The sequence below is a fragment of the Coregonus lavaretus genome (genome assembly GCF_964263955.1).
Source record: "Coregonus lavaretus genome assembly, chromosome: 39".
Lineage (NCBI taxonomy): Eukaryota > Metazoa > Chordata > Actinopteri > Salmoniformes > Salmonidae > Coregonus > Coregonus lavaretus.
The window spans coordinates 15,719,316-15,743,407 of NC_140026.1; the positions used below are offsets into that span (position 1 = coordinate 15,719,316).

Consider the following 24,092-nt stretch of genomic DNA (forward strand, 5'->3'; position numbering starts at 1 on the left):
ATGAGTAATGCAAGATATGTAAACATTATTAAATTGACTAGTGTTCCATTTCTTAAAGTGGCCAGTGGTTTCAACAGGCAGCAGCAGCCTCTAATGTGCTAGTGATGGCTATTTAACAGTCTGATGGCCTTGAGATAGAAGCTGTTTTTCATTCTCTCGGTCCCAGCTTTGATACACCTGTACTGACCTCGCCTTCTGGATGATAGCGGGGTGAACAGGCAGTGGCTCGGGTGATTGATGTCCTTGATGATCTTTTTGGCCTTCCTGTGACATCGGGTGCTCTAGGTGTCTTGAAGGGCGGGTAGTTTGCCCCTGGTAATGCGTTCGGCAGACCGCACCACACGCTGCAGAGCCCTGTGGTTGCGGGCGGTGCAGTTGCAGTACCAGGCGGTGATACAGCCTGACAGGATGCTCTCAATTGTGCATCTGTAAAAGTTTGTGAGGGTTTTAGGTGCCTAGCCAAATTTTTCTTCACCACACTCTGCGTGGGTGGACCATTTCAGTTTGTCAGTGACGTGTACGCCAAGGAACTTGAATCTTTCCACTTTCTCCACTGTGGTCCCATCGATGTGGATAGGGGGGTGCACCCTCTGCTGTTTCCTGAAGTCCACATCCATCTCCTTTGTTTTGTTGATATTGAGTGAGAGGTTATTTTCCTGGCACCACACTCCCAGAGCCCTCACCTCCTCCCTGTAGGCTGTCTCGTCATTGTTGGTAATCAAGCCAACTACTGTTGTGTCGTCTGCAAACTTGATGATTGAGTTGGAGGCGTGCTTGGCCACGCAGTCATGGGTGAACAGGGAGTACAGGAGGGGGCTGAGCACGCACCCTTGTGGGGCCCCAGTGTTGAAGATCAGCGAAGTGGAGATGTTGTTTCCTACCTTCACCACCTGGGAGCGGCCCGTCAGGAAGTCCAGGACCCAGTTGCACAGGGCGGGGTTCAGACCAAGGGCCTCGAGCTTATTGATGAGCTTGGAGGGTACTATGTTGTTGAATGCTGAGCTATAGTCAATGAACAGCATTCTTACATAGGTATTCCTCTTGTCCAGATGGGATAGGGCAGTGTGCAGTGTGATGGCAATTGCATCGTCTGTGGATCTATTGGGGTGGTAAGCAAATTGAAGTGGGTCTAGGGTGACAGGTAAGGTAGAGGTGATATGATCCTTGACTAGTCTCTCAAAGCACTTCATGATGACAGAGGTGAGTGCTACGGGGCGATAGTCATTTAGTATGATCAGTTCTCTGTTCAGCTTACTGAATGCAACATTTCATCAACGTTACATTCATGGTATGTTCAATTACAAGAGGAGAACTGATCATACTAGCTTGCAGTGTTATACTAGGCTGAACATTCAGATATACTATAGAACAATCATGAAGACATTACAGACATAGGCGGTTAAACATTCATAGTGCATTTGAGAACTCCAACCTCAATCCCATACCGTTCAGTGCAGTCAAGTTCCAGCATTGGATTTCCGATTCGAGACACACATTCAGTACTGTCTTTGCTCTGACCAATTAATAATAGAAGTATACATTTCTCAGGATGGAGTCAGGTGTTATGTTCAGGATTTGGCACTATATGGAGGATGATATAACTGATATAAAAGATAAGGGAGCAGGGGTGTGAGAGATGGAGAGATGGAGTTCGGAATGGTAGAGAAAGGGAAAGAGGGGAGGTGGGGGATAGTTGAAGAGAGGGAGGAGGAGAGAGGGGGAAATAGCAGAGTAGATAGAGAGAGGAGAGAAAGAGAAATATAGAAGGAGAGGAGAGAAAGAAATGAAGAGGGAGGGAGAAGAGAGGGCATTTAGAAGCCCATTGAGCCGGAGAGGAGACCACCCCTCCGTTCTCCACCACAGCTGTAGAGATGGCCTTCAGGTTCTTGAAGAGATGGCCCTCAGGTTCTGCTTGGAGTTGCTGGGGCGCAGACACTTGCATGATCCTCTCATCGGCCTGACAGAAGGAGAGGAGGAGAAGAAAGGGTTAAATGAGTATGATGGGGAGAAGGGCAACAGGAATACTTGTCTTTGTCTATAATCAGACAGAACATTGCACCTGCACACCTCCATTACACCAGGTCTCACACTGTATCTTCTTATGCTGGGCCGAGGGATGGCCCTGACTCAGGGAACAGGACGCCCTGGGAACCAAACACACACAGTGTGATGATTAATGTGTGTGTGAGAGAGAGTGAGAGTGAGAGAGACTGTTCATCAGTGTACTACTTTATACCTAGACAGGAAGACCACCATGGCGTAGAGGTCAATGGCACAGTCAGCGACTCTCTTCAGCACAAACTGCTCATCTGTAACAACGAAAAACATAGTCATACAATCAAACACTGTTCTAATTGATACAATCACACAACTACCATATTCACCACTATTCACTCACCTAGGATCCTCTTCCTGTGTTTGAGGAGCAGCTCTTCAACAAGGGCTCCAAACTGCTCAATGGATGGAACTATCTACAGAATACAGATGGAGAGAAACCATAAAGAGGCAGAATGAGAAAGATATATAATAGATAAAGACCAACCAAGAATACAGGTATATAAACAAACATACTGTAAACATCCATACTGACAGACAGATAAGTATGTCTCTCTCAATTATACTCACCATTTCTCCACTGTGGGCCAGTTCTGGGTGAACAGTTCCCTGTAGTGTCAGCCCTGTGCCCAAACCTGCCTTCCTACACACAGAGAGAGAGGAGAGATGTGTTCATAAAGTGTGTGTGTGTACTGCATATTTTGAAGGTGTGTGTGTGTATGCGTCACCAAGCTCTTGGCGAGTTCTCCAGCCAGCACCCCAGAGTTGCCCAGTGGTTTCTTCAGAGCCTTCTGTAGGCTCCTCAGCTGGTTACCAGCATTCTGTACACACACACACACACACACACAATTTGTTATTTTGTATAGCTACATTCATATCTTAATGCTATAGTGGTGTAATGCTATAATGGTGAAGTAATGCTAGTTATTACACCTAATGAAGTCCATACAGGAAGTTATTGCACCTAATACAGTCCATACAGGAAGTGATATTACATAGCGCAGGAAGTACTATTACAGAAAACACTTCCTGTTCACAACAGTACAGTTAGTGACTTTACCTTCTGACAAAGACTGCTGAGTAATTATCAGCACTTACACATAATTATTATTAGTAACAGAGAATTGTAGCCTCTTCTGTCTTATCAAATCTTTGCTTCCTGGTATTCTACATATTGACCATTGAACCTCTGTTACCTGGAAACCGTTCAGTGCCACGAATAACCGGAGGATGACATTGGTTCCTTCGAAGATCCGGAAGATTCTTAGATGTTAGAACATTCTCGACTACAGAATCCTGTATTCAAGCAAACACACACACAAACAAAACATGTCAAAATGTCAAGTTAAGGAGGTTGGATCTGATATTTAGCTAAGACTGACCACTAATACTCATGCGTGAAGCTCAATCTAACAATGTAGACATTTATTTTACTTTCTAAACTATCCCTTGAACAGTTAACCATTTGGCCAGTTGGATGCCGAACCATCAATATGATGCAACAGAGCCTCAGCTTGCATTGAGGAGGTTTTTAACTGTGACAGTACCACTCTGAGAAGACAGTGTGCACAGTGGATCAAGAACTATGATCGCAGCTCTGAAAATAGACTGGGTTATACTGTAAAGCAGTGGTTCTCAACTGGTTTAAATGGTGACCCAAATTAAAGCAGGTTGTCTTGGCAAAATAAAATCACAAAACAGCAAGCTGGAAAACATTCTTTACTACTATATTGATAATAACTGAAGCAATAATGAAAAAGGAAATTACAATTTTGCCCATATTCTTAATGATGAATGTTAATACGATCACTGGTTTGAGACCATTAAATCAACCAAATTCGCTAAATAGCACTGCTAATAGCTCTATATTGAAAATACTGTGATTGAAGAAAATTAGTTCAGAGGTTAAATTATTTAATCACGTACTACCACTTTTTTATTTTTTACTCCGACACACGCAACCCATTCAAAACCTCCCGCGACCACCCACCAGTTGAGAATAGCTGCTGTAGAGTCTACAGCCCTCACATACATTGGCCAGATGTAAGAGTTAGAGTGGCTTTAGTATGGTAGGGATATCTTCCAGTAATACTTAGCTGAGCTGCTGTATTCCATAGGTTAGTGGTCATAGTACAACAAGTAATAAATGACAAACTGCAGCAGTTGTCATTTGCTCTGGTACAGGAGAACTACTTGGGTGTGCAGGCTTTTGTTCCATCACAGCACTAATACACGTGATAGATTAGGCCTGGTAGAATCGTGTGAATTAGTGCTGGGCTGGAACAAAAGCCTGCCTACCCTGGGGCTCTCCTAGACCAGGGTTAGTGAGTTCAACTGTAATCTGTTACATATTGTGCATAGATTTTATTGGCTATTCCACCTGCTGGGAAATAAAAGAAAGACCCACACACTGAATATGCTCCAAATTACCACCTTTATTGACAATGTTTCGATCCACAAAGATCTTCGCCAGGACCTTTACAAACAATGACCTACATTGTCTCTGGTGTATTTATAGCACAGCGAGTCGTCTGTTGTTTCCACCCTAACCTCACCTTAAGCTATCTTTTCTCAACCTATTCCTATAAACTTTAGTGTTCTTTTTTCCTTAACACCCCTACAATGTTTCCACCACCCCCTTACAACAGCATGCCGTTTCAACACAAATGAGGTTTCTGAGGTGTTGTGTGAATGTGTATATATGTGTGTCAAAGGCTACATTCACAGAGGCAGCCGAATTCTGATATTATTTCCACTAATTGGCCAACCACATCAGATCTTTTTTAGAGCTGATCTGATTGGTCAAAAGACCTATGGGACCTGGTGGTTGTTCCATAACATGACATGCAGCACTCCACCACACCAAGAACCTATGAGTGTTCTCAGAACTGAATAACAAATAGACTGCATTCTGAGAGACATCTCACCTTCATGAAGCCCATGGCTCCCATGATCTGAATGCACTGTCCACGCTGCTTCCTGTCAATAGAGATAGTGTCAACATGCAAACCCACACACCACATTAATTTCTCATGCAGATTCCCCCACCTACATTTCAAAAAGCACAACTCTGACTATGCATTTCCACAAATAAACACAGTGAAACAAAATCTCAGACATTGTAGTGGTGTCCAATGGATGGGTGTGAATACTTACAGAGGCAACCCAGCTAGCACATAGTGTTCTGAGAACCATAGTTTCTTAGAGCTTGGTGAGAGTGTGGTTGTCCTATAGTTATTTTTCATACAACCTTCCCACAATTTTCTGGGAATGGTGCAGAATAGTTGCTTGGCTTTGGAACATTCTCAGCACATTAAAGAAACTTGACCAGAAAAAGTTATTTTCTTGGTATTTCATTACTTTAACAGAACATTTCTTAAAAATGTTAAACATGGTTACATTTCATTTAAATTTGGTAATGTTCTATGAACATTCTTTAACAGGTTTGACATTGGGAATGTTCTCAAATAGTTCAGAGAACGTTAAGAAACAACGTTCTTCTCAGGGAATTTCAGTACTTCAGCATAACATTTCCTACAGGTTTCCTCACTGTTCTATTTAAAGTAATGTTCTCAAATTGTTCCAAGAACGTTAGGAAAACTTTCCATAAAAACCACAAGAAAACTTTAGTAACGTTCAGAAAACGTATACATTCCCCCGTTCATAGTATCAACAAAACTCTCTATCATCTATCTTGTAAATGTGTTCAGGTGTGTTGGCTGCGCACACTAATCTTATGAGTGCTTGTTTCCTTTGAAATGGGGTCTGTTTGAATAAACTTGTTAAAGGCTTTGGTTTCCATTTATATTTTGAGGCTGGACGTTAGCACGTGGGGCACAACGATTGGTGTCACCTTGTTAGTCAGTATGTGTTACACCTGTGCTGGTTTGGCATCTTGTTAGTGGGAAGGTGTTTCACCTGTGCTGGCCCAGGTTATATTTAAGAGTGGCTGGCCCAGTGCTCCAGTTGTCTTGAGAGATGTGGAGGGTTAACACCTTTAGTTGGAGCTCCCTATTTGATTTCTAGAAAATGATTTCTAGAAAAACATTCCTTTATCTGATCTTCACCGTGTTTTGCTCCACTTTTTGATTTGCTTCCTGTCTTTAAGTTTGGTGTGGGTTTTAATTTAGTTTGCCTGTTCTTGGGCAAATTTAGTGGGCACTCATGGTGGATGTCTTTTAGGTCCCAGTTGTTGTTGTTAAATTGTTGTTGCTAGTCAACTTTCAGTGGACACCCACATGAGTGTCTTTCAGAACCCCTCCTAAAATCCCACCTGTTTCATTTTGGTTGTGGTCAGTGACTCTGATAGTTCCCCTTTCTGTTTGAGTGACATTATTTGGTTTTCTTGCTGGAGAATGTAACAGACCAAAATGAACAGCTTTGTATGATTTTAAAAAACATGGCATGCTAGCTCCAGCATGGTGGTGTGGTGGACTAATTCCATGGATAGAGAAAAGATCATCGGTTCGAATCTTACTGACGCCGTGCCACAATAGTTATGTTAATGCCTAAGCAAATGAATTTCCAAGTGTCCTCTATGTGCTTGGAGTTCAAAACAGTTAATCCAATCTAAGCTGGCAGTGTTATTAAAAGTCTTATTGAAACATGTTCTCAGAACGTTAATGAAAACTTTCAGGGAACCATAGTAAAACATTCTCAACCTCCCTGCAACCTAAAAATGTAAGTTCCCAGAACAGGCAACATTTTCACTTCCGTTCTCATAACATTTAAAAAACATTATGTTTTACCGTTCAGGAAACTTCGTTCCCAGAACCAATGGGAAATCAAAAATGTACGTTCCCACAACTTCCAAGGAACCAACTGTCCATGTTCCCACTGATCGTGTACGCCATGGACTGTAAAAAGAGAGCTACAAAGTTAAAGGAAGCACGTGTGTGTGTGTGATTCATCTGAGACATAGTGCATCATGGCCATGCGCGCCACCTTCTCCTGGATGGCTCCGTAGTTGTGGATCTTGTTGCCAAACTGGGTCGTGTTGGCTGTGTGGTCCACCTGAGGGAGAAAGACATATCCATATGAGCAGAGGGATCTGGCTTTTAAAACGTCAATAAATACTCAAAGAATAATAATGTACTCTTAACTTAAGTAGTTTTTCCTTATCATTCTTCTCAGATTTACACATTTTGGTGTGCCCATAAGGAAATGCTCATTTTAAAAAGATTGAATTTGAGTGAAGGCACAAATAGTTAATTGTCATGAATGGAGGATGCTCATACTCAGTCCAGCTTTGTCATAGAGAGAGGAATATAAACAATAAGGAACATCACATCTTGAGACACCAGCCTCAAATGACCTCAGCACTGGGGCTTGTTCACATGTTATGGTGGCAGTGCATTTAGCAATGGCGGAAGCAAAGGCAGACGCGAGGCCTTAACCAAAGATTCTAGGTCTCACGGTAAGCTGCTACTACAACCCACAAGCTCTGAGCTGAAGGCTTGCCTTGCAAAAATACAACCAACCACAATAGGAGAGCTGAGACGGGGGCTAGAACTAGCTAAATAACTAAACTACTGAGAAATACCAACCACAGAATACACTAGGCCTACATTTGTGGTGACTGGGGTGATAGCTATGAAGTAGCATGTGCATAATTTTTTTTATCAGTTAGGCTATACTGTGTATTATTAGTTAGCTACAACATTATCTGGTGATTATTATATTATATTTACTTGTATTTTCATGTCCTCCTTTTTATCACATTACTTTATTATTCTTTATTGTGAATCTGTAAGATTTGTCAGATATGCATATAAATACATACAGTGGGGAGAACAAGTATTTGATACACTGCCGATTTTGCAGGTTTTCCTACTTACAAAGCATGTAGAGGTCTGTAATTTTTATAATAGGTACACTTCAACTGTGAGAGACAAAAATCCAGAAAATCACATTGTATGATTTTTAAGTAATTAATTTGCATTTTATTGCAGGACATAAGTATTTGATCACCTACCAACCAGTAAGAATTCCGGCTCTCACAGACCTGTTAGTTTTTCTTTAAGAAGCCCTCCTGTTCTCCACTCATTACCTGTATTAACTGCACCTGTTTGAACTCGTTACCTGTATAAAAGACACCTGTCCACACACTCAATCAAACAGACTCCAACCTCTCCACAATGGCCAAGACCAGAGAGCTGTGTAAGGACATCAGGGATAAAATTGTTGACCTGCACAAGGCTGGGATGGGCTACAGGACAATAGGCAAGCAGCTTGGTGAGAAGGCAACAACTGTTGGCGCAATTATTAGAAAATGGAAGAAGTTCAAGATGACGCTCAATCACCCTCGGTCTGGGGCTCCATACAAGATCTCACCTCGTGGGGCATCAATGATCATGAGGAAGGTGAGGGATCAGCCCAGAACTACACGGCAGGACCTGGTCAATGACCTGAAGAGAGCTGGGACCACAGTCTCAAAGAAAACCATTAGTAACACACTACGCCGTCATGGATTAAAATCCTGCAGCGCACGCAAGGTCCCACTGCTCAAGCCAGCGCATGTCCAGGCCCATCTGAAGTTTGCCAATGACCATCTGGATGATCCAGAGGAGGAATGGGAGAAGGTCATGTGGTCTGATGAGACAAAAATAGAGCTTTTTGGTCTAAACTCCACTCGCCGTGTTTGGAGGAAGGATGAGTACAACCCCAAGAACACCATCCCAACCGTGAAGCATGGAGGTGGAAACATCATTCTTTGGGGATGCTTTTCTGCAAAGGGGACAGGACGACTGCACCGTATTGAGGGGAGGATGGATGGGGCCATGTATCGCGAGATCTTGGCCAACAACCTCCTTCCCTCAGTAAGAGCATTGAAGATGGGTCGTAGCTGGGTCACTAAGGAGTGGCTCCGTAAGAAGCATCTCAAGGTCCTGGAGTGGCCTAGCCAGTCTCCAGACCTGAACCCAATAGAAAATCTTTGGAGGGAGCTGAAAGTCCGTATTGCCCAGCGACAGCCCCGAAACCTGAAGGATCTGGAGAAGGTCTGTATGGAGGAGTGGGCCAAAATCCCTGCTGCAGTGTGTGCAAACCTGGTCAAGACCTACAGGAAACGTATGATCTCTGTAATTGCAAACAAAGGTTTCTGTACCAAATATTAAGTTCTGCTTTTCTGATGTCATGCAATAAAATGCAAATTAATTACTTAAAAATCATACAATGTGATTTTCTGGATTTTTGTTTTAGATTCCGTCTCTCACAGTTGAAGTGTACCTATGATAAAAATTAGACCTCTACATGCTTTGTAAGTAGGAAAACCTGCAAAATCGGCAGTGTATCAAATACTTGTTCTCCCCACTGTATCTAAAAATACATTGTGCTGCACCCTAAAGCTTCTACAGGATATGGCAGGCGCAGAAGCAGGTGCCAGTACAATGCACGGTGGGGAAATTCCCCCCACCCAACACAAAGGAAACAAGAATGGCAAAATAAGAAGCAGCTGCAGAAAGAAGCAAATAAATAAATAAAAATGTGTTAGCTTGCCAACAAAGTCAGAAACAGAGGAAATGAAAGAGAAAGCATTTCTGCAGAGGAATGCTAAGTTAAATACTAGGCACCTAGAGAGAAGCCTCTCTCACCACTCAACCCACGTGGCGTCATGCCCAGTGTGGGTAACTTATTGTCTTTACCAACATGGGTGGGCTCCAATCAAAAACTACACTGAACAAAAATATAAACGCAACATGCAACAATTTCAACTATTTTACTGAGTTACTGTTCATATAAAGAAATCAGTCAATTGAAATAAATTATTTAGGCCCTAATCTATAGATTTCACATGACTGGGAATACAGATATACAACTGTTGGTCACAGATACCTTTTAAAAGAAAGTAGGGGCGTGGATTAGAAAAGCAGTCAGTATCTGGTGTGACCACCATTTGCCCCATGCAGCGCCACACATCTCCTTCGCATAGAGTTGATCAGGCTGTTGATTGTGGCCTGTGGAATGTTGCCCCACTCCGCTTCAATGGCTGTGCGAAGTTGCTAGATATTGGCGGGAACTCTTACACCTCGATCTAGAGCATCCCAAGCATGCTCAATGGGTAACATATCTGGTGAGTATGCAGGCCATGGAAAACTGGGACATTTTCAGATTCCAGGAATTGTGGACAGATCCTTGCGACATGGGGCCGTGCATCATCATGCTGAAACATGAGGTGATGGCAGCTGATGAATGGCACGACAATGGGCCTCAGGATCTCATCATGGTATCTCTGTGCATTCAAATTGCCACCGATAAAATGCAATTGAGTTCGTTGTCTATAGCTTATGACTGCCCATACCATTACCCCACCGCCACCATGGGGCACTCTGTTCACAACATTGACATCAGCAAACCGCTCACCCACACGACGCCATACACGCTGTCTGCCATCTACCCTGTACAATTGAAACTGGAGTTCATCCGTGAAGAGCACACTTCTCCAGCATGCCAGTGGCCATCGAAGGTGAGCATTTGCCCACTGAAGTCGGTTACGATGCCGAACAGCAGTCAGGTCAAAACCCTGGTGAGGACAATGAGCACACAGATGAGCTTCCCTGAGATGGTTTCTGACAGTTTGTGCAGAAACTCTTCAGTTGTGCAAATCCACAGTTTCATCAGCTGTTTCATTTTGATCCTGAGGCCCCTTGTCATGCGATTCATCTTCCGCAACACCTCATGTTTCAACATGATAATGCACGGTCCCATGTCGCAAGGATCTGTACACAATTCCTGGAAGCTGAAAATGTCCCAGTTCGTCCATGGCCTGCATACTCACCAGACATGTCACCCACTGAGCATGTTTGGGATGTTCTGGATTGACTTGTACGACAACATGTTCAAGTTCCCGCAACTCCGCGCCCCTACTTTTTTTAAAGGTACAGTATCTGTGACCAACAGATGCATATCTGTATTCCCAGTCGTGAAATCCATAGATTAGGGCCTAATGAATTTATTTCAATTGACTGATTTCCTTATTTGAACTGTAACTCCGTAAAATCTTTGAAATTGTTGCATGTTGCGTTTATATTTTTGTTCAATATATCTTGTTAGCCATTTAACGCAGCACCAAAATGACTAAAATTAACATTAAGGAGTTTACCACATCAGTCACCGGCTTCATTAATAAGTTAATCGACAACATCACCCCAATAGTGACAGTACGTACATATCCCAACCAGAAGCCATGGATAACAGGCAACATCCGCATTGAGCTAAGGGCTAGAGCTGCCACTTTCAAGGAGCAGGACACTATTCCTGTCGCCTATAAGAAATCCCGCTATGACCTCCAACGAACCATAAAACATTCAAAACGTCATTACAGGACTAAGATCGAATCCTACTACGCCAGCTTTGACGCTCGTAGGATGTGTTTCAGGGCTTGCAAACTATCACAGATTATGACTGTCGAGAACAGAGCCGGAGAAGATGGCTGCCGTTTTACAGCCCTCTAACCAATTGTACTATTATGTGTGTTTTTCCACGTTATTTGTAATTTATTTTGTACATAATGTTTCTGCCATCGTCTCTTATAACCAAAAAGAGCTTCTGGATATCAGGACAGCGATTACTCACCTCGTATTGGACGAAGATTTTTTCTTCAACGAGGCGGCCGCGAAGGATATCCTACAGACACCCGACAAGGCCCAAATCCCCGTCATTCGCATGAGGAAGAGACGGAGATATCGTGGACGTAGGTCGGGGTGCCTTGTAAGGATCCGACAGCGAGCGAGTAAACTGCCGCTCCCATCAATCCTATTAGCCAATCTTCAATCATTGGAGAACAAATTGGATGACCTAAGATTACGGTTATCCTACCAACGGGACATTAAAAACTGTAATATATTATGTTTCACCGAGTCGTGGCTGAACGACGACATGGATAACATACAGCTAGCGGGCTATACGCTACATCGGCAGGATAGAACGGCTGACTCCGGTAAGACAAGGGGTGGCGGTCTGTGTATATTTGTAAACAAAAGCTGGTGCACAAAATTAAATACTAAGGAAGTCTCGAGGTTTTGCTCGCCTGAGGTAGAGTATCTTATGATAAGCTGTAGACCACACTATTTACCAAGATAGTTTTCATCTATATTTTTCATAGCTGTCTATTTACCACCACAAACCAATGCTGGCATTAAGATTGCACTGAATGAGCTGTATAAGGCCATAAATCAACAGGAAAACGCTCATCCAGATGCAGCGCTCCTAGTAGCCGGGGACTTTAATGCAGGGAAACTTAAATCCGTTTCTACCTAATTTCTACCAGCATGTTAAATGTGCAACCAGAGGAAAAAAAACTCTAGACCACCTTTACTCCACACACAGAGACGCATACAAAGCTCTCCCTCGCCCTCCATTTGGCAAATCTGACCATAACTCTATCCTCCTGATTCCTGCTTATAAGCAAAAACTAAAGCAGGAAGCACCAGTGACTCGGTTAATAAAAAAGTGGTCAGATGACACAGATGCTAAGCTACAGGACTGTTTTGCTAGCACAGACTGGAACATGTTCCGGGATTCTTCAGATAGCATTGAGGAGTACACCACATCAGTCACTGGCTTCATCAATAAGTGCATCGATGATGTCGTCCCCACAGTGACCGTACGTACATACCCCAACCAGAAGCCATGGATTATAGGAAACATCCGCACTGAGCTAAAGGGTAGAGCTGCCGCTTTCAAGGAGCGGGACTCTAACCCGGACGCTTATAAGAAATCCTGCTATGCCCTCCGACAAACCATCAAACAGGCAAAGAGTCAATACAGGACTAAGATTGAATCGTACTACACTGGCTCTGACGCTCGTCGGATGTGGCAGGGCTTGAAAACTATTACAGACTACAAAGGGAAGCACAGCCGCGAGCTGCCCAGTGACACAAGACTTCCAGACGAGCTAAACCACTTCTATGCTCGCTTCGAGGCAAGCAACACTGAAGCATGCATGAGAGCACCAGCTGTTCCGGATGACTATGTGATCACGCTCTCCGTAGCCGATGTGAGTAAGACTTTTAAGCAGGTCAACATTCACAAGGCCACAGGGCCAGACGGATTACCAGGAAGTGTACTCAGAGCATGTGCTGACCAACTGGCAAGTGTCTTCACTGACATTTTCAACATGTCCCTGACTGAGTCTGTAATACCAACATGTTTCAAGCAGACCACCATAGTCCCCGTGCCCAAGGACTCTAAGATAACCTGCCTAAATGACTACCGACCCGTAGCACTGACGTCTGTAGCCATGAAGTGCTTTGAAAGGCTGGTCATGGCTCACATCAACAGCATTATCCCAGAAACCCTAGACCCACTCCAATTTGCATACCGACCCAACAGATCCACAGATGATGCAATCTCTATTGCACTCCACACTGCCCTTTCCCACCTGGACAAGAGGAACACCTACATGAGAATGCTATTCATTGACTACAGCTCAGCATTCAACACCATAGTGCCCTCAAAGCTCATCACTAAGCTAAGGATCCTGGGACTAAACACCTCCATCTGCAACTGGATCCTGGACTTCCTGACGGGCCGCCCCCAAGTGGTAAGGGTAGGTAACAACACATCTGCCACACTGATCCTCAACACGGGGGCCCCTCAGGGGTGCGTGCTCAGTCCCCTCCTGTACTCCCTGTTCACCCATGACTGCATGGCCAGGCATGACTCCAACACCATCATTAAGTTTGCCGACGACACAACAGTGGTAGGCCTGATCACCGACAACGATGAGACAGCCTATAGGGAGGAGGTCAGAGACCTGGCCGTGTGGTGCCAGGACAACAACCTCTCCCTCAACGTGACCAAGACAAAGGAGATGATTGTGGACTACAGGAAAAAAAGAGGACTGAGCACGCCCCCATTCTCATCGACGGGGCTGTAGTGGAACAGGTTGAGAGCTTCAAGTTCCTTGGTGTCCACATCACCAACAAACTATCATGGTCCAAACACACCAAGACAGTCGTGAAGAGGGCACGACAAAGCCTATTCCCCCTCAGGAGACTGAAAAGATTTGGCATGGGTCCTCAGATCCTCAAAAAATTATACAGCTGCACCATCGAGAGCATCCTGACTGGTTGCATCACCGCCTGGTATGGCAACTGCTTGGCCTCCGACCGCAAGGCACTACAGAGGGTAGTGCGTACGGCCCAGTACATCACTGGGGCCAAGCTTCCTGCCATCCAGGACCTCTATACCAGGCGGTGTCAGAGGATAGCCCTCAAAATTGTCAAAGACTCCAGCCACCCTAGTCATAGACTGTTCTCTCTGCTACTGCACGGCAAGCGGTACCGGAGTGCCAAGTCTAGGTCCAAAAGACTTCTCAACAGCTTCTACCCCCAAGCCATAAGACTCCTGAACAGCTAATCATGGCTACCCGGACTATTTGCACTGCCCCCCCACCCCATCCTTTTACGCTGCTGCTACTCTGTTAATTATTTATGCAGTCACTTTAACTCTGCCCACATGTACATATTACTTCAACTACCTCAACTAGCCGGTGCCCCCCGCACATTGACTCTGCACCGGTACTCCCCTGTATATATAGCCTCCCTACTGTTATTTTATTTTACGCCTGCTCTTTTTTTCTCAACACTTTTTTTGTTGATGTTTTATTTTTACTTTTTTGTTCAAAATAAATGCACTGTTGGTTAAGGGCTGGTAGTAAGCATTTCACTGTAATGTCTGCACCTGTTGTATTCGGCGCATGTGGCCAATACCATTTTATTTGATTTGATTTGAAAGGGAAACCCAACCGCGAGCTGCCCAGTGACCTGAGCCTAGCAGACGAGCGAAATTCCTTCAATGCTCGCTTTGAGGCAAGCAACACTGAAACATGCATGAGAGCACCAGCTGTTCCGGACGACCAGCTGTTCCGATGTGAGTAAGACCTTTAAACAGGTTAACATTCACAAGGCCGTGGGCCAGACGGATTACCAGGACGCGTACTAAGAGCATGTGCTGACCAGCTGGCAAGTGTCTTCACTGTCATTTTCAACCTCTCCCTGACCCACTATAGTCCCTGTGCCTAAGAATGCCAAGGTAACCAACATGACTATCGCCCCATTGCCCTCACATCTGTACCCATGAAATTCTTTGAAAAGCTGGTCATGGCTCTCATCAACACCATCATCCCAGACACCCTGGACCCACTCCAATTTTCATACCCCCCCCCAACATATCCACAGATGATGCAATCTCTATTGCACTCCACACTGCCCTTTCCCACCTGGACAAGAGGAACACCTACGTGAGAATGCTATTCATTGACTACAGCTCAGCATTCAACACCATAGAGCCCTCCAAGCTCATCACTAAGCTCAGGACCCTGGGACTAAACACCTCCCTTCCTGATGGGCCGCCCCCAGGTGGTGAGGCAAAAACACATCTGCCAAGCTGACCCTCAACACGGGGGCCCCTCATGGGTGCGTGCTTAATCCCCTCCTGTACTCCCTGTTCACCCACGACTGCATGGCAGTGCACGACTCCAACACCATCATTAAGTTTGCTGACGACAGCACGGTGGTTGCCCTGATCACCGACGACGATGAGACAGCCAATAGGGAAGAGGTCAGTGACCTGGTAGTGTAGTGCCAAGAAAACAACTTCTCCCTCAACATCAGCAAGACAAAGGAGCTGATCGTGGACTACAGGAAACAGAGGGCTGAGCACGCCCCCATCCACATCTACGGGACTGTAGTGGCACGGGTCAAGAGCTTCAAGTTCCTCGGCAAGTATCATGGTCCGTACACACAAACACACCAACGCCACTTCCCCCTCAGGAGGCCGAAAAGATTTGTCATGGGCCCTCAGACCCACAAAAAGTTATACAGCTGCACCATTGAGAGCATCTTGACTGGCTGCATCACCGCTTGGTATGGCAACTGCTTGGCATCCGATCACAAGGCGCTACAGAGGGTAGTGCATACGACTCAGTACATCACTGGGGCCAAGCTCCCTGCCATCTGGGACTGCTATACCAGGCAGTGTCAGAGGAAGACCCAGAAAATGGTAAAGGACTCCTGCCACCCAAGTCATAGACTGCTACTGCACGGCAAGCAAAACTGATGCACGAAGTCTGGAACCTTCAGGATCCTGAACAACTTCTACCCCCAAGCCAAAAGACTGCTAAATAGTTAACCAAAAGGCTACCCATACTATCTGCATCGACCATTTTTGCAGTAACTCTTTTGACTGATCACATATGCTACTGCTAATGTTTATTCTCTATCCTGTTGCCTAGTCACTTTGTCCCTACCTACAGTACCAGTCAAACGTTGACACACCTACTCATTCAAGGTTTTTCTTTATTTTTACTATTTTCTACATTGTAGAATAATAGTGAAGACATCAACACTATGAAATAACACATATGGAATCATGTAGTAACCAAAAAAGTGTTAAACAAATCAAAATATATTTTATATTTGAGATTCTTCAAATAGCCACACCCTTTGCCTTGATGACAGCTTTTCACACTCTTGGGATTCTCTCAACCAGCTTCACCTGGAATGCTTTTCCAACAGTCTTGAAGGAGTTCCCACATATGCGTAGCACTTGTTGGCTGCTTTTCCTTCACTCTGCCGTCCGACTCATCCCAAACCATCTCAATTGGGTTGAGGTCGGGGGATTGTGGAGGCCAGGTCATCTGATGCAGCACTCCATCACTCTCCTTCTTGGTAAAATAGCCCTTACACAGCCTGGAGGTGTGTTGGGTCATTGTCCTGTTGAAAAACAAATTATAGTCCCACTAAGCCCAAACCAGATGGGATGGTGTATCGCTGCAGAATGCTGTGGTAGCCATGCTGGTTAAGTGTGCCTTGAATTCTAAATAAATCACAGACAGTGTCACCAGCAAAGCACCCCCACACGATAACACCTGCTCCTCCATGCTTTATGGTGAGAACTACACATGCAGAGATCATCCGTTCACCCACACCGCGTCTCACAAAGACACGGCGGTTGGAACCAAAAATCTCCAATTTGGACTCCAGACCAAAGGACACATTTCCACCAGTCTAATGTGCATTGCTCGTGTTTCTTGGCCCAAGCAGGTCTCTTATTATTATTGGTGTCCTTTAGTAGTGGTTTCTTTGCAGCAAATGAAGGCCAGATTCACACAGTCTCCTCTGAACAGTTGATGATATGTGTCTGTGGCTTGAACTCTGTGAAGCATTTATTTGGGCTGCAATTTCTGAGGCTGGTAACTAATGAACTTATCCTCTGCAGCAGAGGTAACTCTGGATCTTCCATTCCTATGGTGGTCCTCATGAGAGCCAGCTTTATCATAGCGCTTGATGGTTTTTGCGACTGCACTTTCAAAGTTCTTGAAATGTTCTGTATTGACTGACCTTCATGTCTTAAAGTAATGATGGACTGTTGTTTCTCTTTGCTTATTTGAGCTGTTCTTGCCATAATATGGACTTGGTATTTTACCAAATAGGGCTATCTTCTGTATACCCCCTCCCCCCTTACTTTGTCACAACACAACTGATTGTCTCAAACGCATTAAAGAGTTAAGAAATTCCACAAATTAACTTTTAAGGCGGCACACCTGTTAATTTAAATGCATTCCAGGTGACTACCTCATGAAGCTGGTTGAGAGAATGCCAAGTGTACAAAGCTGTCAAGGCAAAGGGTGGCTATTTGAAGAATCTCAAATATAAAATATATTTTGATTTGTTTAACACTTTTTTTGTTTACTGCATGTGTTATTTCATAGTTTTGATGTCTTCACTATTATTCTACAATGTAGAAAATAGTAAAAAAATAAAGAAAAACCCTTGAATGAGTAGGTGTCCAAACTTTTGACTGGTACTACATACATACATACACACACACACATACATACATACATACATAGTATATATCCTCCTAATATTGTACAATCTGTCTGTCGCTTCATTGGCCTGGGCAATTGTTTGTTTAATTTTCAAGACCAGATTGAGCTCAGTTTGTCAGGTCTCAGAGTAGCCACTCAGCTAATGTCTATCATGTAAATGACATAGAATTGCATAATGTAGCCTAGTGGGCCAGTAACCAAAAGGTCTCTGGTTCGAATCCCCGAGTTGACTTTGTGAAAAATCTGTCAATGTGCACTTGAGCAAGGCACTTAATTGCTCCTGTAAATCGCTCTGGAAAAGAGCGTCTGCTAAATGACAAAAAAAATGTTTTACTAAAATATCAAGGTTCAAGTATTTTGTCAAGAAGCGGGGTCGTGTTTTGGAGGACACATGGCTCTCGACCTTCGCCTCTCCAGAGTCCGTACGGGAGTTGCAGCGATGGGACAAGACTATAACTACCAAATTGGCTATCACGAAATTGGGGAGAGAAATTAGGTAAAAAGTTAAAAAATAATTAAATTGCTTTATTTTTTTAAATATATGTAATCGAAGAACTCAACATGCAATAATGTTCTGGTTCTGAAGCTATAGCTAGCCTTTATAACTTTACAACTGGGAAACCACTAGAAAAAGCCAAGCTAATGGTAGTTTGCTGTGGCTTGGTTAGCGTCGATGGATGACAGCAGTCGTTAAATCCATGATAAAACCGGCGATGTATGTCGGTTTGTCATTTTCGAAGCAGTATTGAATGTTGTTAGACTAAGACCCAAGGCCTGAATAATGTCAATTAAATAATTATTTTTCTTCAGTACAATTTCAATTTAGGGATTTTGACTATCAGTCAAATGCTTAAGACAGCAGCCCACAATTCAGGGCATTCCTGCATGTGGCCCAATAGAAGTATAAAGAGGTTCTTGCAGATGCAGGAACGCCCCCAATTCAGGCCGCAGTTGCACTCCATCTCCACCTGTCAACAACAGAATTCTGCAGCACGAGAAACATGGAAGTCTGATTTCCTTTTTTGGAAGTGGGAGGCGTCAACAAAATATAACTTCTTCAAAGAAAATGAATGACATAGCGCCATCTACTGTGCAGGGAAGTTTGTGTTAATAATTAATCTCTAAAATCCATTTACGTTCACAAGATAAAGAGAAAAAACAAATGTCTTTGAATTTCAGGCTATTACAAATTTATTCTCAAATACAGAAACAAAAGTGACAATAATGAAATCAAACAAAAATGACACCAAGGTGACACTGCTATACTTTGAAACTATTGCCTTCATTTAGCACCATTATGGTTAGGTAATACATCCTCATCATAATCTCTCGTGGATAGATATCTGCGTTACTCAAGATTTTGGTTCTGGGTTAACCGAGATTACCATCTTCTATATATTCACTCGTACAAAATGGATGCTTACGTGCGTCAGTAACATACAAAATATGAGGCAAGAAGAGAGTGGGATCACCGTTATTTAAAGAGAGAAAACTCATGATTCAATCCCAAAAGTACCGTTTTTGGCATGCCCTCTCCTTCCTCCCCTAGTACCATTTCCTATACCACATAATCCTAGACAGTGTTACAATACATGGTACCCATTCTTGTCATTTGAGGTATCTATCCTCTGAATGCTAGACAGAAGTTGACCTATATCTTCACATAAGCTTTGACTTTTCGGAACTATTCCATTTACTTGGGAGTTATTATAGATGTATACAAAAGGCAAGTTCATGGAAAATAAAATACAATTAAAAAAAACTAGTTGGCACACAAATTCATACAAAATGGGATACTTTACTTGACGTCTCACCATGTTCACAAATCAACGGAAACATGATCAATTTCACCTTTTCAGACGTCTTCCTCCCAATAGAAAATAAGAGCATGTGGCGCCCTCTACTGTTCTAGTCCTCTCAGTACACTTGGCGACGACAGCTCTTCATTTGGCCCGTTCATTTGTTACTTCGGTCAATTCAATGAAAGACCACTACTGTTCCTTACAACCAGCCAGTCAGTCAGTCCCAGGTAGGAAAAACAAACACGATGCTAAAAGGTAAATCAGTTAGAAAACACACAACAGCTTTAGACGGTGTGTGAGAGGCAGAACTAAACCAATACACACGCACACACGTTTGAAATCAAACGAGAGGAGTTGCTTTTCTGATATGGAATCCAGCAACATGTTTTGGAGTCATAAGATATGTTGAACGTTGTGGGGGAGTTGCTGCTCCTAGATCTGAACTCTTGATTGTAGGTCTGTCCAGCTAAACGGTTTGGGGGAAAAACAACCAGACTTTAAAATATGCCAGTATATTTAAGAGGGAAACCAGATGTTAAGCATTTCATTTATTTTACGATACTGTGCCAAAATTCCTCTGACTGACTGTTGAACCCTGTTCTTACCAGACTAGAAATGAGCGACACCAATCTACTATGGCCTAATCAGACCACAAGTTAATTACCACCAGACTAGAACAGTCAGTCATTCAAAAAGTGGAATATTCCTAGACCTCACACGAATGGTCACTCACCTCGCACGCACACACACGTCATCAGACTACATGACATCCACAAAGAACTCGCTGGGGTTGCCCATTGCTAGGTGGAAGGACTGGCGCGAGGCGGTCAGCTCAGGGGGCACAGAGCCCAGGTCACGGGTTGGGGGGGCCCCGGGTGGTCCTCCAGGGACAGCGGAGGGGCCCATGCCTGGGTGCATGGGGACCGAGGGGTGGTGCTGGTGGGGGTGTCCCATGTTTGGGTGTCCCATGTGTGGGTGTTGGGGCACCATCATCACCATCATAGGGTTGTAGGGCATGGGCATCCCAGGCGGGTAGGGCGACATGTGGGGGGGCATGCGGTGATGATGCGAGCGCTGGGATGTGTGGCTGTGTTCACTGGGCGTGGCCGAGCCGTGGCCCCGCCTCAGGCTGCTGCGGACAGAGTATTCCGATTCGCTGCCGCTGCCCGAGCCCTCCCCTTCCCCTCCAGAGGGGGACTTCTCTCCTCCTCCTCCCCCAACCGTGCTGCCAGGACCTCCCTTACTTCCCCGCCTCCTCTCGCCACCCTCGCTCTTTGTAGACCCACTGCTCCGACTCCCTAGGGGGACAAACACAGGTTGGAACTGGTTAGAACGGGTCAGGAGAGTTTAGAACAGGTTCAAACAGCTTAAAACTGCCAGCTTTCATACATATATGGTTATTTATTTAGTTTGATTCCGTAATGCAGTCACAATTTGGAAATTAGCCACCAATGTGACACCCTCCCCGACCTGCTTTCCCTACATCCCTCCCTCGCTCGCTCTCTCCCTCCCTCCCACCCTTGGGCTTACCTTCGCTGTGCTGGCTAGCTGTGCCCGTGCTGCCTGGGGCGAAGCTGTAGCTGGACAGTTCGTGGTAGGGTGGGGGCTGACTGGAGTAGGGGTGGGGGTGGGGGTACTGGAAGGTGGGGAAGGAGTGTAGCAGGGGCCAGGGCGTGACCCCCGGGAGGGGCAGGGGGGCCAGGGTGTCTTGATCAGAGGCCCCACTGGAGCCGTCGTTGTCGTTCAGAGACAGGTTGGCCATGTCTGGGGGGAAAGAGGGGGTGGGGGAGAGGGGGAGGAAGAAGAGAGTAGAGAAAAGGAGAGAGGTCAAGTTAAACTAGTTAAAGAACCCGTTTAGCCAAAGGGTTTGAATAAGCTCTAACTGTAGGTACTTCTATTGAGTAGATACGGTACACGCTCACCGAATGTATTTGCACAGCGAAGCAAATTTTTTTTTGGCTCTATACTCCAGCATTTTGGATTTGAAATCAAATATTTCATATGGAGGGGAGTGTATAAGCATCAACCTTTCCACAAATGCGTTTTTCAAATTAAAATCCAAGCAATCAAAACTATTCAGGTTTTTCTGTACAAAAAGGTATTCAGCAAAAGTCCCCCCATTAGTCCTCACAGTTCTCGCAGTCGCTGAAGTCACCGAAGATGTAGTAGCACTGTTCTGAGAAAGTGATCTTGTTGACCGTGTGGCGGATGAAGCCGGCCTTCAGCAGGTTACTGGCGTACTTCCGGGCCTCACGGCGGTCCTGGAAGCCCTCGATGTGGTGGTAAAGCCACTCCACCACGTCAGAACCTGGACAGACAGACAGACACAGGGACACACACACAGGAACACAGGGACACACACACACAGGGACACAGACACACACAGGGACACACACACACACACACACAGACAGGGACACACACACACAGACAGACACACAGACAGGGACACACACACACACAGACAGGGGGACACACACACACACACACACACACACACACAGACACAGACACACACACACACAGACAGGGACACACACAGACAGGGACACACACACACACACAGGGACACACACACAGGGACACACACACAGGGACACACACACAGGGACACACACACACGGACACACAGGGACACACGGACACACAGGGACACACAGGGACACACGGACACACACACACACACACACACACACACAGGGACACACACACACACAGGGACACACACACACACAGGGACACACACACACACAGGGACGAGAAAAGAGAGGAGAAAAACAGGAGAGATTTGCTTTATCAGTTCAATCCCCTTTTCCATCCACAGCGTCACTATGGCCCTCAGTGTTCACGCTCTCTCACCCAGGAAGGCGTTGGGGATGGTGATCTTGAGCCACATCCTGTCTCTGACCTCCAGGCCAGACTCTGGGGACGCCATGGCCTTAGCCACCGACGCCATGTCAGAGTGGAGGGACAGGTTGAAGTCATCAAAACCTGGAGAGAGAGAGAGACAGAGACACAGAGAGAGAGAGACACACAGAGAGAGAGGGAGAGAGAGAGAGAGAAGTCATGCTCAACATGAGCTCCTGATTTATTTCAGTTTTTTTGTTTTTAGAATGAGATAAACACTCAAATCTAAAAAGAATTCAAGACAAGAAGTCTATTAAATCAGAATAGGAAAAAAAAGTAACTTTGCGCCTCAAATTAAGAAGTTTTGACTCTCACTAGCTAGCTACACAACAAAAACCTAGCCAGCAGGCTAACAAGCCAGCCAGCCAGAAAATGGAGCTAGAACAAACCTAGCAAGGGGAGTTAATACAACTACATCAAACAACCAAACTGAGTGAGTAAATCAAAAAGAAGCACGGACTCTAACTTTAAACATATCTTCTGTTTTTGTGTGTGAAGATGTTTCATTATTTTTGCTGGTTTTTGAGCTAAACAGGAGCTAGCTAGCAACAGACAAACAAAAGTGGTTGCCATGGCAACGGTGCAGCAGAACAGATCAGTAGCAGTAGCAGTAGCAGAGCCCACAGGCACCATGTCCCCACTCCCCCTCAGCGCTGAGTCCATTCTCTACCCCCCAGAGGCCAAAAATGACACAACGAGGAAAGCTTTTAAACAGAATCTACTAAAGGGGAGGCCAGAAACCCTTTTCATAGACCTCTACAAAAACGGTGATGTGAGTAATCTCATCTTTCTCACTGACCAGCCAAATGCATGGCGCTCAGCAGTCTGCTCTCAATACCCATCCGTAAAGAAAGAGGGAATCTGTAATGGGTGGAAGCTGAAAGTCAAAGAGACAGACGACCCTGACAGCACCATGATAACAATCAACCTCTACAAGACTGGGACTGTCATGGTGCAAGGTAACCTTAGGCTGTTTGAAACAGACTTTCAGACCATTAAGGAGAGAGCAGAGAGAGAGGACACCACCAGTGACATGCCCTCCCACAAGACAAACTCCACCAGCACCACCCTCACTATCCCCACCCAAAAAGGCACATCCAGCACCTCTCTTCCCACCATAGTGGAGGACACGCCCCAGGAGGAGCGACCCCCTCAGTGCAGAGCAGGCTAAGGGCCTCCTCACCACCATGGCTGCCATGAGGGATCAGTTCACCAAACTGGAGGGGGAGGTGGTCCTGCTCAGGGAGAGTGTGAGCAAACAGCAACCAGACATCCACACCTTAGAGGAGCTCCTAACCAAGGTGCGGACAGAGCAGGACAGCAGCCTTGCAACACAGCTGAAAGAAGTTCAGCAAGAGAGAGACGGACTCAAGAGAGAGCTGGCTGATCTAACAAAGGAGGTGAGAGAGCTCCAAAAAGACAGGCAGAGCAGTAATAACGAGCTGACCACACTAAGAGAGGAGCTGCAGGAGAGAAGGAGAACAGAGGACAGG

General features: G+C 45.1%; 2 protein-coding genes across 2 annotated transcripts in view; both read right to left on the reverse strand.

Annotated features, from left to right (window-relative positions):
- Window positions 1-1,352: 1,352 nt before the first annotated feature.
- On the reverse strand, window positions 1,353-7,198 carry LOC311112978 (very long-chain specific acyl-CoA dehydrogenase, mitochondrial-like; the record flags this gene model as incomplete). The annotated part of the gene is made up of 10 exons (XM_084156104.1): window positions 1,353-1,361; window positions 1,841-1,957; window positions 2,060-2,144; window positions 2,237-2,309; window positions 2,399-2,471; window positions 2,626-2,698; window positions 2,749-2,876; window positions 3,252-3,318; window positions 6,980-7,068; window positions 7,151-7,198. The coding sequence occupies 10 exons, from the start codon at window positions 7,196-7,198 to the stop codon at window positions 1,353-1,355; spliced, it is 762 nt and encodes a 253-aa protein (XP_084012230.1).
- Window positions 7,199-19,060: 11,862 nt separating this feature from the next.
- dvl2 (dishevelled segment polarity protein 2) overlaps window positions 19,061-24,092 on the reverse strand; it is a 31,610-nt gene continuing 26,578 nt past the window's right edge. Inside the window, exons 11-15 of the mRNA XM_084156404.1 lie at window positions 22,552-22,683; window positions 21,824-22,000; window positions 21,223-21,456; window positions 20,426-20,990; window positions 19,061-20,158 (exon numbers count right to left, since the gene is read on the reverse strand). Coding sequence (XP_084012530.1) covers window positions 20,452-20,990; window positions 21,223-21,456; window positions 21,824-22,000; window positions 22,552-22,683 — 1,082 coding nt within the window. The 3' untranslated portion in view covers window positions 19,061-20,158; window positions 20,426-20,451. The remainder of the gene's footprint in view (window positions 20,159-20,425; window positions 20,991-21,222; window positions 21,457-21,823; window positions 22,001-22,551; window positions 22,684-24,092) is intronic.